Source organism: Phasianus colchicus, chromosome 1 (assembly GCF_987193195.1).
Source record: "Phasianus colchicus chromosome 1, bPhaCol1.hap1.1, whole genome shotgun sequence".
In the NCBI taxonomy this organism is placed as follows: Eukaryota; Metazoa; Chordata; class Aves; order Galliformes; family Phasianidae; genus Phasianus; species Phasianus colchicus.
Genome location: NC_143436.1, coordinates 122005321 through 122019314, shown reverse-complemented (window position 1 = coordinate 122019314; position 13994 = coordinate 122005321). Strand labels below are relative to the sequence as shown.

The following is a 13994-nucleotide window of genomic DNA, read 5'->3' as shown; positions in this document are numbered from 1 at the left end:
GAAGAACAAGATGAAACAGTTGGTCACAATTGGTATTCTGGTCTCTAACCCATTTTCTTTTAGAAAGTTAACCAAATCTTTAATAGTCTGGAGCAGATTCAACCTCTTTTCCAGTTTAGCACTTGCTGTAGGATGGTAACTGTGACCAGGTTCCTATTATTTATCTTCACCAGATTTCTGCCTTAGAATCGTAGAATGGTTTAGTTGGAAAGGATCCTTGAGTTGGAAGACCATCTAGTCCAAACCCCTACAACAAACAGGGACATCTACACGGGTGCTCAGAGCCCCATACAGCCTGACCTTGAAGTGTCACCAGGGATGGGGCACCCGCTGCCTCTCTGGGCAGTCTGTGCCAGTGCTTCACCACCCTTACTGTAAATTTAAAAACAAACAAACAAAAAAACAAACCCAAGAAACTTCTTCCTTCTATCCAATCTAAATCTCTTCTCCCTGTCTTATCACAACAGTTCCTCCTGAAGAGTCTGTATCCTTTCTTACAGCCCTCTTTTAGACACTGAAAAGACTCCCTGGAGCCTTTTCTTCTCCAGGCTGAGCAGCCCCAGCTCTCTCAGCCTGTTTTTATAAGGAAGGTGTTCCATCCCTTGGATCATTTTTGTGGCCCTCCCCTGGACACGCTCCAACAGGTCTGTGTCTCTCCTGTACTGAGGACCCTACATCTGGACACACTACACCAGGTGAGGTCTCACCAGTGCAGAGTAGAGGGGCAGGATCACCTCCCTCACCCTGCTGGCCACACTTCTTTTGATTCAGTCTAGAATACGGTTGGCTTTCTGGGCTGCCAGGGCACACTGCTAGCTTGTAGCCAGTTTGCCATCCTGCAGCATGGCCAGGTCTGTTTCAGCAGTGCTGTGCTCAATCCTATTGTCCTGCAGCTTGCATTGATAGTGGGGGTTGCCACAACCCACGTGCGAGACCTTTCACTCGGCTTTGTTGAACCTCATGAGCTTCACCTGGGCCCACTCCTTCAGCCTGTCCAGGTGTATCTGGATGACATCCCATCTCTCAGGTGTGTTGACTGCACCCCACAGCTTGGTGCCCTCAGCAAACTTGCTGAGTGTGCACTCAACCCCACTGTCAGTGTCATTGATGAAGATGTTAAAGAGCACTGGTCCCAGTACTGATCCCTGAAGGACACCACTTATCACTGATCTCCAGAACACAAAGCCGTTGACCATCATGACCATCACTCTCTGGATATAATCTCACAAGCAGTTCCTCATCCATCTAACAGTCCACCTTTCAAATCCTTATCTTTCCAACTTAGAAAGAAGGATCTTATGGGGGACCGTGTCAAAGGCCACAGAGGTCAAGAGTTTGCTTTTCTGGCCAGTTATGTGAGAATGATTTCCATTAATATGTAGCCCATCTGGATGTGTTGATAGTTTTCAGTATATCAACAACCATTTAAAACCACCACCAGTGAAGTCAAGTTCTTATGGTGGTAGCAGTGTCAATAAAAACTTGCTGGAGGTGAACTTTGAAACCTCTGAGCTGGTGCAAGCAACTTCTGGCATTTTGCTTTTACATAATTTGTTCCAACTTTGACAGTCTTCTTAATTTTGCATTTATTTTTACCAGCTGTTCTTTTCCATGCAGAGGAGGATAGATTGAAACTTAAAGCATTAAAAATATCTCACTTGCTTAATTACAGGATCTTGTTGCTTTTAATCTCTTCTTCAGTTTTTTTTTCTTTTAAACTGAATTTATTCTTTGTAATCTGTGGTGGATATATTATAGCACTCCTGATTCATTATTCTATGTTAATAACTCCAGAAAAGTTTCTCTTTTCTGAGTTTTCTGAAGTGCATACCTTGTATATTCTGCTGTACCACTTGTTATGATGTTTATAACTTTAATTATGTTTTTCCTGGAAAATCCTAAGAAATAGAACTGCACCTATAATGGGGAGGAGAGGGAAGAGCTGGTGTAGCTGTGATGCAGTGTGACTAATAGATACAGGTAGTGCTTCCTTTCATGCGTGCACCAGTCTGACAGAAGACGTGCCAGGGTGTGCATTGAATGCATGACTGTCAGAGGCAGATACTTCCCTGCTCTGAGTTGTTCTGCACTTGTTTATCTGACCCCTTGTTTTGCTGGTGAACAGATGAAGGTGTACCTAACCCTCCAGAGAATCTTGGTTGTATCTTCATAGTGGGTAAAAATAGTAAATAAAAAGATTAAGTTTACTTTTTGTTTTAGGAGAGCAAGAGAGGCATTTGCATGTTGGCAAGAAGCTTGTGTAAAAGCTCATGGATGGCTTTGACATGTGTTAGAGGTGTCCAACTGACTTCAACTGAGTGAAAGTTCTGCTTTTTGGTCTAGATAGAGTTTATTAAGAATACTTTAGAATCTAACTGTATATTTCTTGAAGAGATTTTATTTCTCGCAAAGTTTATAAAGATCAAGCTGTTTGAAATGCATTTTTTCCTTCTAGTTATTGATGGTTATGAAATCAGCAGCATTTCTTGGAATTGAGGCCCTGAGAATTAAATTGAATACTTTGCAGTGATTCTGTAGTAGTCATGCAGAGAAAAGATACTGAAGAGCTAGGTTTTTTTTTTTTCTGTTGCTTTAATTTAGTTCTGCATTACATAAAACTGGCTTGTGCTCATTCGTTTCAGGGTGTTTGGCTTTGCTGACTTGGCTCTGGATTTTGCAGAATGCTGTGGTAGCACTGAGACCACCTCTCCCTAAAATACTCTTTTAATTCAGTGTGGGTGATGCAGTTATTTTCAGTCATTCGAGAGCTTTTGGTGGCAAAGATCTCCAGCAAGTCAGGGTGCATAAGCCTTGTCTCAAAGCAGCTGGAGTTCTTTCTATGAGAGAAAATGGGCTGAGTATGGCTTCTGACCTTTGGTCAGGCTGTAGAACAAAGCTGGGACCAGGTGGGCCCAGCCAGTCTGGATCTACTGCTGCCATGAGGGAGAAAGGTAGGAGAAATGGTGCTCACATGAGGTGGGACAGAGCTGTGGCATCAAGTGTTAGGGTGTGAATTCGCACTGCTGCTGTGCCTCATCTTTTCATCGGCTGTCCTGGTCACTCAGGATGAGGCTTTGGTCAAGTGCTTCCAGCAGAGCTGTGCACAGGACTGCTGGAGCTGCACGGTTTTCTTTTGGGAGTTCCCCTCTATGTACGTTTTTGTCATCTTTGCTGTCTGTCACGATGTGTGATTTGAGAAATCAGATTATGTGTTTATCTGGGACAGTCCAAGTGTGTCACTAATGGCATGTGAGCACTGATAAGCGAATTGGCAAGCCCTTACCTTTAGGGGCCTGCATGACGGTGCCCCTGGTGACCTGAAGCCAGGAGCACTTGTAAGAAGCAGCCTAACTCCTGAGGGCTGTGCTTATCCCTGAGGGGAAACTGACTGGGAGGAAATTGGTGGGGGAAGAGGGTTTATGCATTGCTGAGCTTGGGAACGAAAGGCTGGCTGGTGCTGGTGCATCTAACCTCCATTCCCAAGAAACAAAACCTAGCATCCCTACTGAAGACACATGCAGAAGACTTTTCAAAAAGAAAGTAAATGTGTGGATTGCAAGCTGTAGGCTTGTGTAGCTTTATGTAGTTGATGAACATTTCTGAAATCATGAATGAGGAAAGAGGAACTTGCATCTGAAGAGGAACAGATCTTTTGTAGAATATGCAAGGGAAGAAAAATTAAAGCAGTAAATCAGACACTGAAATAATCCATTAAGGACTGGATAACTTTTTAAAAAACCAAACAGCTGTCCTTTTTGCTCTAGAGGTCACTACTTTACTTTCAGAGTTTGTTCTCAAAATGCTAGGGCTTGGCTAACTCTGGGGATCTTAATTATTTCAAAAGCAACTTCAAAACCATCTCCCTGTGTCTTGCTGAGGTTAGCACTGTTGATTTCCCTCCGCTCTTGAGTAGTCCTTCCTTTATTATAGTTGACTTAGTGCAGGGCTTCTGGCCAGCACCCTTAGCTTATGCTAACATAACAATGAGACATCCTGTCTGGGTGAGCCAAACCCAGTGTCATTAGTTCATGCTTGCCCGTTACACGTAAGTTAATTAAATTAATTTGGCTCTGTTGTGCCATCGCATGAGTACTCCTGTTCTCAGATCGCTGGACTGTGGATATCTCATTTTCCCTTTTCACGGTGAAACTATTTCAGCTTTTTCCCTATTTTAGTGCATAGGATGTATGCCTTACTATTAGGGAGAGGGAAAGCCGTCTGAATTATTAAAACCAAACCTAGAAGTTGTGTTAGTATTCTAAGGTTATATAGGAGAAAAGATGGGAGCCTAACATGAAGGCAGCAAAAACTTTCTTTTTCCGGTATATATTCGCTTGGTTTGACAGATTACTTCTTTCATGTTTAAAATCATGGGCAAAGAAACCTTTGAAAGTTTTTTACTTATTATATCTCTATTAAATAAGCTGATAAAAGAAACAGTTTTCTAAGGCTGATCACTAGTCAGTCTAACAAATTTCCTTTTTTATTTTTTAAACGCTTGTAGGAAGTAATTGCAGAATGCTTACTGTGTGGTGTCCTTCGTGCATTATCCTTTTGCTTTTGCAGAGAATAGTAAAGTGGCTAAATACAACTTGTTTTTATACATAGCTGTCAACATAAACTGAAGTGAGAACATCTGTAATTAAAGGTGTATTGTTGCTCACTGAAGTAGTTCCTATCAATGTTTTGTTTGCTTGTGTCTTGTAGAAATGCATGCGAGGTGCATTAGTTATTAATAGACACGGTATAGGATTACAAAGGCAGCTGTACTCAGGTGTACATTCAATCCATATACATGCCACTAGGTTGTATTGAGTGCGAAAAGTGGAAGTACATTGGCTGCTACCATTATGTTGTACAATACTGGTGTGGTGTGTCTATCAACTGCGGTGCGTTTTTATTTTCACCGAAAGAAAACAAGTTGCTAATTATGTTATTTCCTCCTTTCTCCCCTCAGGAAGCCACTGACTGCCTAGAAATTAGGAAGGGCGTGAGAAGTCCAGTTGATCAAAGTGGAAACTTTTTTTCCTGAGAGCCTTTCCACATCTGGCTTTTGCAGGCTCTCTGGACGCTCCCCATTGTGCCATGTTTTGTGGCTTTCTCTGTAGGAAGAATTTGTCTTGATGAAGATTCCTAACATTGGTAATGTGATGAATAAATTTGAGATCCTTGGGGTTGTAGGTGAAGGTAAGTAGTATACTTTATATAATCTGTTTATTTATTTATTAGATTTTACTTAGTCTTCTTGATGGTAAGAAGTTTTCATTTACAGAATGCTGCTTGTATCGTATCTTGCAGAGAATAAATTGTTGTTCCTTAATTCCTTCCAATTGCAATCTTTGAAAGGAAAAGTTTGGGAAATGGCAGGGGTGGGAGGGGAGGTAAGAAAAGGAGGGGCCAGCTTTGTTGAAATTGACTGTATTAATTTCTTAAATGATACAGGATAGATGCCAGCTGTCAAACTTCTGTTTGTATATTTAAAAACAACTTCAATGTTGTTTTAAAACCCATTTACTTTGAAGTGTTTTCAGTTTTCACTACACAAAAATTTAGTAAAGGTGCCTATATGTGCAAGTTTAGGATGATATTGGGAACAATATTCTGCAGCCTGGAGATAACTGTACTCTTATCTTGATGCTTTTTTTCTGATTTGTTTCAGGAGCCTATGGTGTTGTACTTAAATGCAGACACAAGGTGAGTAAATTGCTTTAAATTAGAGATAAATGTTGGTATTTGGGTAATACAATGACTTATCTTGACAACTGAGGTGTTGTTATGTTTTAGATATGTTGTAATTGAGCAGGGCTTTTCTTTGCAGTCAGGCTTAATTGCAATACTGTCAAAGGAAGCAGCTGCATCTAGTGCGAAAACCCAAGGGTTTTTTGTAGTGTTTGTCTGAAATATGAAGTATTACTAACTTTTCACTAATTTCCACTAAGAAAGCCTCTTTTGAAAATAAATAAGCTAATTTGGAGTGCAATTTACTCTCTGTCAGTCTCAATTTGAATATCAAATTAATTGCCCAATACTTCCATATAAGTATTTATCTTTCTTGTGGAATTTCCACCATTTGTGGTGGTGGACAAATAAAATACAGTAAGAAGGCACTGACTCTATGCTTATTGTTAAGAGGAAGAAGTAACACCCCTTGCCCTGAAAACCCTTTGAAAACCAAACAAACTTTTTTTTTTTTTGTAACATAAAATGGAAATGATGGTGTTATGAAGAGTGGTTATGTCTGTACTTTCTGCTCATCAGCGCAGACCTAGTCTGCCGTCTTCAGAGCTGTAATACAGTCACAGTAAAGTATCTTTTATTTCAGGAAAGTAAGGCACTTCAGAATCATAGAATGTAGTGACTCAAGAATACGTAAAAGTTATTTTTATGTAGTTCATACTTTGTTCTAGAAAATATTAATGCTCTGAAGAAGACCTATGTTCCTGTTGTGGCTTTTAGCAAATACACAGAAGTCCTTTTGCACAGGACATGTTGCTATATTTGGAATGACTTACACTATTATACTGAGAATTTGGAGCTTGCACTTTGTAGGTAAACCTTGTTATATAGCACTGTTGGAACAGTTTTTTGGAGGTAATTGTAGCTTTTTTTTTTTAACACAAATATCTGAAATTTACAGAATACCACATGATAAGATAGTCGTTTCTTACCTTCTAGTAAAACCAGAGTAGATCTCTTGTTACTTTCTTTCCTAGCAATATATAAAGTGTAGTTATCAAAAAATAATACAAATATGTGATTAAACTGTGAATGGTAAATGTTGCTCTCGCTTTTGGATGTGATACAGGTGACTTGAAAATGAGTATGAAAAATGGCAATATGATACTTCAAATAATTTCAGCAGAAGAACCTCTGGTTTAATTCCTTGCATATATTTTAACTTGTCACATGATCTGTGCAGGTAAATATGCATTATTTTGACAAATGAAAGGGTGGTGAAAATGAGGGCTAGTGAGGCAGGTAAGAGAGTAAAAACATTAAATAGTATATTTTCTTTTTGCAAACCTTCTGACAGCCTTAGCTCTGGACGCATTGTTTCAAGATACAAATGAGACTTGAGCACACATCCTCTTGGAGATATTGTGCCCATGCATAATAACAAAGCTAGTTAGTAGTTCCCTACATTATTTTCTCTCCTGGATTTTGTGTTACTTGTTATCTCTTACTTTTGCAGTATTTTAAGCACTGGCCAGAGACATGTAGATTCCCTTTAAAAATGGAAAAACGTAGAATCTGGGGAGACTCTATTTTAGGATGAAGCACTGTTGAAAGGATGAAGCCTTGGGGGAGACTTGATCCCTTTCAAGAATGGCTTTGTTAAATTTTATACTTTGAGATAATTACAGTAATAACACTGGAAATGTATTGTAAAAGATCTGGGTGGTGACAATGCAGTTTATACTAGGCAGGCCCCTTTATGGACGGTGGACACAAGAAGATTCTAGGATTTCCTGCACTGATGAGCGAATTTCCAGCTCTTTGTGCCATTGACAGTGGCCTAATCTGAAAGAGTTTGGTACTCTAAGATTGTAGTGTAGTGGCAGGCTTGTCTGAGTTATCTGAGTTCCTGTAAGAATACCTTGCAGTGTAACAAATGACAGGAGAGGGATGGCTTTCCTTCAGCAGTGGAAGGTGTTTTTTCCTACAGCCAGTGGAAGGACACTGAATTTCTTTGACTTTCATGCAGCCTTAGCAGAATTATCTGCAAATGCAAGGGTGTGTTTTTTGTGTTCACTGTTTGATGGCTGACTGGCTGTACCTAAAAGTACTGAATTTTAGTAAATGATTCTTCCACGTGATATGTCTGCTTTGAGTGCATTATGCAGCCTTTTTCAGCTCCACAAGGGTGGTCCAGAAATGGTGTAAAAACTAGAAGGTGCTGCAGTAACCAAGCCACCTTCGGTCATGTTCCCTCAGCACGCACTGCTTTTCTTTTTGCACAAAGCTAACAATTCTGTTTAACAATTCAAGTACAAAATTGTTTATATTCATCTTTACAAACAGTGCTAACATGCAAGAACCGATTTTAAGTCAACTTATTTCCATTGTATTAGATAGAAGGTAAAATTTGCATCAAAAGAGGAGTGGGTCCTTAATTGAAACATTTTGTGATATATAATCCAGTAGTGCTTCAGTAAATAGGTAGCTTTTTGTACCAGTACATTTCAGTGGTGTTTGTATATGGATTTAAATTGGAGGGAATGTGCTAAGGGGTAAATACCTTGTCATTATTTCATGATTTTTTTTTCTTTGCTAGCAGAATGTTATCAGGAAAACAAGAGTACCTCCTCTAGAATGACTACATTTATGTAATTATATAGCATATTTCTATTGCAAATTCTTTATTGCTGCTTCTCTGTAAAGGTAACTTGTTTTTCTGGTGTTTTTTTTTTTTTTTCAATGTGAAACTAATATAAATGTTAAGAATTAAGCAGGGATCTGATGTTCTGTGAATGTTCTGAGGTTTTTTTTAATTAGAGGCCATTTCATAAGGAAATACACTGGTGTTACTTTTGAAAACACTGGAAATACATTTTATTTTCACAAGACATAATAAAGTGGGCTGTCTTGGCTAATTTGCTAGATCTTGTCTTTTCTGAGAAGAAAAGCAATTTTAGCAGTTCAGCTGTGTCAGAGATCAAAGCTAAGGGAAAGAGACTTGGTTCGTGTTTAAAATGGTTTTATTTAATGGGCAAATAATTGAACAAATATTTACTGTACAACTGAGTCTTGCAATGATGTGGTGTCCAAAGATGAGCACGCTGAGAAATGGAGAGCAAGGGGAAAAAAACAACTGAGATGTTGGTGTGAAAAGTGAATGTGTAGATGCACTGTGAGATACACTGTAGGGAGAAAAGTTGAAAACTGGAGCTGCAAGTAAGGAGGAGTCTGTAGAAATGAGGTTAATGTATCATTGGATAACTGGAAAGAGTGGAAACAGAGTCGAGATAGACAAGGTGGTAACACTGGTCTTCATTAGTGAGACAGCTTGCCATGGGGTCAGACTGGAAAAGAAGGATTCAAAATTATAGGTAGTCAAATCATAGATGTTTTCTTAATATGGGATGTCTGGTTTGAAGGTATTGATCTGATCTCTGCTTTACTTCCTGTCTGCAGAACATGCATACTGTTTTGTTTTATCTAACCAAGGTTTTACCAATATTCACTTGAATGTTTGACTAGTACCCAGATGCAACTCTGTGAGAAATATGTAAGTAAGGAATAGATTGCATCATCAGAAGTGAGCGTGAAACACTTCGATACCTGAAACTGATCATTATATAAATAAGAAATTATGTTGCTGATGGTCTTCTACTTTGGAGCTTGCAGAAATGGGGGAAAAAAAGCGCTAAAAGTATGCAACGGGGAAGTTGCATTCCTCTGTGCATTTGGATGTAGCTTTTAGATGAAGTGAATTCCCTAAAAGCATAGTGGGATTTCATCATGTCTCCCTGGTTTGTTCGTACTCTTGCCCTGTGCTGTGTTACCAGAGTCTTTGGAGCCTGAGGGGATGCAGTTTAATGATTTAGAAATGTAATGCCAGTTCTTGTATGCACAACATCTCCTGCCTGATAAGATGTTTTCCTGGTCCTTCGTGCATCTGGTTCTGGTTGTTCTTTAATGTATTTAGATATTTTTAGACATTTTTTCTTAAAGAAAAAAACATCACTGAATTTCTGTATTTAAAAACAAAAGAAACCTTACTTTATAGAATAATGCAGCTACTTCACTGCAATAAAGAATAATGTAGAACCTTTTCAGTAGGTTTAATACCTGAAGGCATTTTCCTCTTAACCTGATATTTAATTTAGTCTTTTTTGAGCCCTCACTAATACTCTTTCATTGTCTTTAGATAAATTTCATGTCTGAATACCTGAAAGAAATATTTACAGATCTTTTTAAGAAAAGTGCAATATACTCATTACATCATATAAACATGGCTGCTGTTGTTTTTTTTTTAACCACTAGACTTCACCTGAGCACCTCAACCTTTTCCATGTCTTTTGTCACTACTGAACAGCAGAGTCAGTTTCCTTGGTTTTCCCTTTTGCTGTTGCATAGCTGTAAAAACCCTTTACTTTGCCGTTTACAGTTTTTCAAGTGATGTGAGCTTTGGCTTTTGAAATATAACTCATGCAGCACGTTGAAGCAGAGTTTCTTTGTTTTTCTTCAGGTAGCCACTTTCTACTTCCTTGCTCTGTGCACTGCTTCTTTGTGTTTGAGCTCCATCAGGAATTAATTTCCTGCTTATCGGTGCTGCATGCTGTGTTAAACCACACCACCAATTCAGACAGTTTTCCCAGCATTTTGCATGGAAATGGGCTGGTCCTGTACTACAAGAAAGCCTTCCTTGAAGAACAGCTAGCTCTCGTAGATTCCTTTACCCCTTAATGCTGGCTTTAAGCAGAGGGTAAATGTGTTCTTTTGCAGGATCAGGATTGTAATTCTACTATTTGTCTTGTTTAGTTCTTCCAACATCTCAGATCATGGGGTTTTGTATCAAGAGTTGCTGATCCATTATAATCTCAGTGAGAAAGGCAAACTGTATAAATGCAGCAACATCTGATCAGGGTGCAGCACGCTGTGCCAACAGAAGGGGTTACACCATTGTCATAACTTGAGCTACTATAGGATTTTCTTAGAAGAAAACAACTCTGTTAATTTCCACTGTCAAACAGAACGGATATTTGTGTGACAGCTTCTTGCTGTGCTTTTACATAAAGGCAAAGCCATGCAAATTTTGTTATCAGTAGTACTGAGTTGGAGCTGCAGGCTCCTTTGGTACAGAGATCTGGCTGAGTTTATCCTTCAACCATGGGATTTATGCAAATAAACAGAGATCTTAAGATTGAGCTGCACCTGCTGAGCTATGCACAGCACAGACATGGACCTACTCAGGTTAACTGTGACACAGACCCAAAATGTATGGTGGTCTTTGGGCCGGATAACTACACGTTGTCACTGTTTCTCAAGCTGTCATCAGCCTTCAATTTGTATTGGCTCATTGAGCAATTGTCAGGAAATTGTTTTCTGCATCTTCCAGAACTCTCCTGGTTGTCATGATATTTTGCCCTTTCAGCAGACACTGCAGTACTCTGTCTTCCACAAAAACTGGACTCTTTTTGTAAGGCTTCCTTTAAAAAGTTTCACCTGTTCTGCTTTGAGTGAGTGTTTTGAAGCAGATGTCCACCCTAATGGCACTGGTGTTCTGTCCTCCAGCCTTCAAGCAAAAACTTCAGGCTTTCTTGTTATCCATTTCAAAGCAAACATCCATGTCTTCAAGCCTCTCCTTTCCAAGAATCTCCTTGCTTTTTAAGCTTGCCCTTCCTGAAGTTGTCTGTGTACCTGTTCATGGCACCATTTCAGTCATGCAGGCTGTTCTGCCACAATGTGAAATCTTAATGAGTGATGTCAGTAGGGTAATAAGTACTAGGGTAACAGTTCAGATAGGGCACAGTTGTAGAAACAGGAGTTGACAGGAGTTCCTCCTGTTTGTTTCCCTTGATATTTGTGTACAGGTATGAGATCTAGTCATTTTCACAGAGGGAAAGAGAGTACTTCCTGCCCATAGGAAGGTTGGGGTGAATCTGATGTTTATAATAAATCATTACATTCTGAATTAGATACTAGAATCCCTTCTCTAACTCATGTGTCTGCTGATGTTTTTAACATTCTTACTTCTTACTGGAAGTCAGCTGACTGTTCTTATGTTGGTGAGTTCCCCTTTTGGTGTCAGAATTAAATGGTAAGTGTTCATGAAAAAAAGCTGCATTTATCTTGAGTATATTGAAGTTACTGACTGTCTCGCTTTAGATCTATCTTTCAAGGCTCAGGTTTCGGCTACTCAGCTAGAGAAGGTTCTACTACTGTCTGGTATTCTAACTCCAGAATATTAACTGTGCTCATTTAAAAAGTTTCTGGTCCTTGGTGTTCTTATTTCACCATATTTTTTATAATACTATGATAATTCTAAAAGGCTGTACCCGTGTTCAGAAACTATATCCAGACAGCAGATATCAAGTTCATACCACTCCAGTGCTTAGCTGTGGAAAAAGTTGCTTACAAGTCGAGAACAAAAAGCCATATGTATAATGGTGGGAAATGGGTCTTGTCAGACGAACCAGATTTCTTCCTTCAAAATATTGAGTTGAAGTAGAGTTGGGGGAATTGCGTATGTGACAGTCTGCTTATGTGAGTGAGAACTGTACCAGACTCTAATCAAAGTTCTGGGTAAATGCTGGTTTCTAAAGTTGCATGGATTTGAGAACTGACTGATCAACAGACCTCAAAGCAAACGTAAGGGAGCTAAGGAGAGAGATTTGTATCTGGTTTTGACATAGAAGGATACTAGGGAAAATATGGCTATGCAGTGCTTTTATGAATGATTTGAAGGTAAATGTGAAGTTACCACAGTAAAAAAATTATGAAAAACACACTGAAGTGGTAAGTAATAAAAGATAACCTTGTAGTGCATTTAGCATTATGTGTTAATAATTATGAATCAATTCAAAGCATGTTTTAAATATTTCTTCATGTATAATTGACTTTCAAAATTAAAATGTTTTCAGCAAAGTCTGAATTAAGTCAGGAGCATTTTTGAACATGTTTTTGTCTTTCAGAGTAAAGCTGGAAGCAGACTAATGCATAGCATTTTCTTACTTATTACCCTTATCTACACAAGAGTTTTCATTTTGAATTGGATGTGTTTGCTTGCTCAGCTTCTCAAAAAGTGGCTTTGTTAGAGGTAAACAACAGATACTGAGGGGAAGAATAAAAGAACAGGACAGGTGTACTGTGATAACTCCCACAATATTCACAGCCTCTAATTTGTACCGTGCTATTGGCAAGTCATTATTGGAATACCCTAGCACAGATTATGCCTGCAGTGTTCTTTTCTCATTGCCTTATCCCATGCCTAAATCCCACGTGTTAAGTCTTCTATTTGACCATGCATATTGTTTTAAAATATCAACTGTTATCTTGGAATGCTGTATAAAGCATTTTGTCCGTACATTTTTTTTACGTGCCATCAATTTACAAACAGCTGTCCTTCACCTACCAACAAGTGAAAAGAGCAGGGCCAAATCCTACTGATTTAGGTCTGAGGTAGCAGCAGTAACAGTGGGAGAATGTGGTATTTTGCTCTGCCTCTGTGAAATCCTCAAAAATTATGCTGATCTTTGTCTTTGATTTTGTGTGTCTTTAAAAAGAACACTGCTAATTTTCACTGCTAATCAAATGTTTTGGCTCTGTATCAGGCTGATTGGTTTCAGTTGTGGTAAAGCACAAATCTCTGTGCGCTATATCGTTTCTTTCAGTAATGGTAGTGCGCGTGTGGAGGATTATTGCCCTTAATATTGTTCCTTAGGCTAGAGCATAATCAGATGTTCTTTGTGTGGGAATTGCTTGGAACACACAGCAAATGTGAAAACATCAGCCTTCTGAAGTAAATGGTGTGTGCCAGTTGTAAATGTTGTAGTAGCCAGGCTTGAAATCTGTTGTTTCAAGTTCTATGTGAGGAAAATAGAACTATTAGACAAGCTGTACTGCTGCAAATCATATCAGCTCTTTGCTTCAGCTTCAATATTAGGTAAGAAAACCCTTCTGAATTCCGTATAGAATTCTGTTTTGAAATATTAGTCATGTAGTATCTCTTTTATGGACTTCCATTCTCAGCTTCCATGGCATTCACTCGAATGCAGCGAGAGGCAAGCTTGGTAAGCACTAATTCATTTCAGTTGTTAATTTCCTATACTTGTAGATGAATGTTATACAGCACACTTCTTTAACTGCTTGCTGTGCAGGTTGGATGCAAATGTGGTAGTGAAAATTGATGCATTGTGGCATTGTCTATATGTGAACGTCAGCTTTTGCATAGTCCTGTCAGTTCTCTGTGGCAGAGGAGAACAATCAAATTAACAGCATATGGTACACTTTAAATGTTGATGCTGTGAAGACCTGGTACTTTTTTTTTT

General features: G+C 38.9%; 1 protein-coding gene across 9 annotated transcripts in view; it reads left to right on the top strand.

Annotated features, from left to right (window-relative positions):
- CDKL5 (cyclin dependent kinase like 5) overlaps positions 1–13994 on the top strand; it is a 129554-nt gene that overhangs the window by 41076 nt on the left and 74484 nt on the right. For all 9 annotated transcript variants that reach the window (XM_090124883.1, XM_090124878.1, XM_090124873.1 and 6 more), the window contains 2 exons: positions 4958–5187; positions 5660–5694. In XM_090124883.1, coding sequence (XP_089981009.1) covers positions 5124–5187; positions 5660–5694 — 99 coding nt within the window. In that variant the 5' untranslated portion in view covers positions 4958–5123. The remainder of the gene's footprint in view (positions 1–4957; positions 5188–5659; positions 5695–13994) is intronic.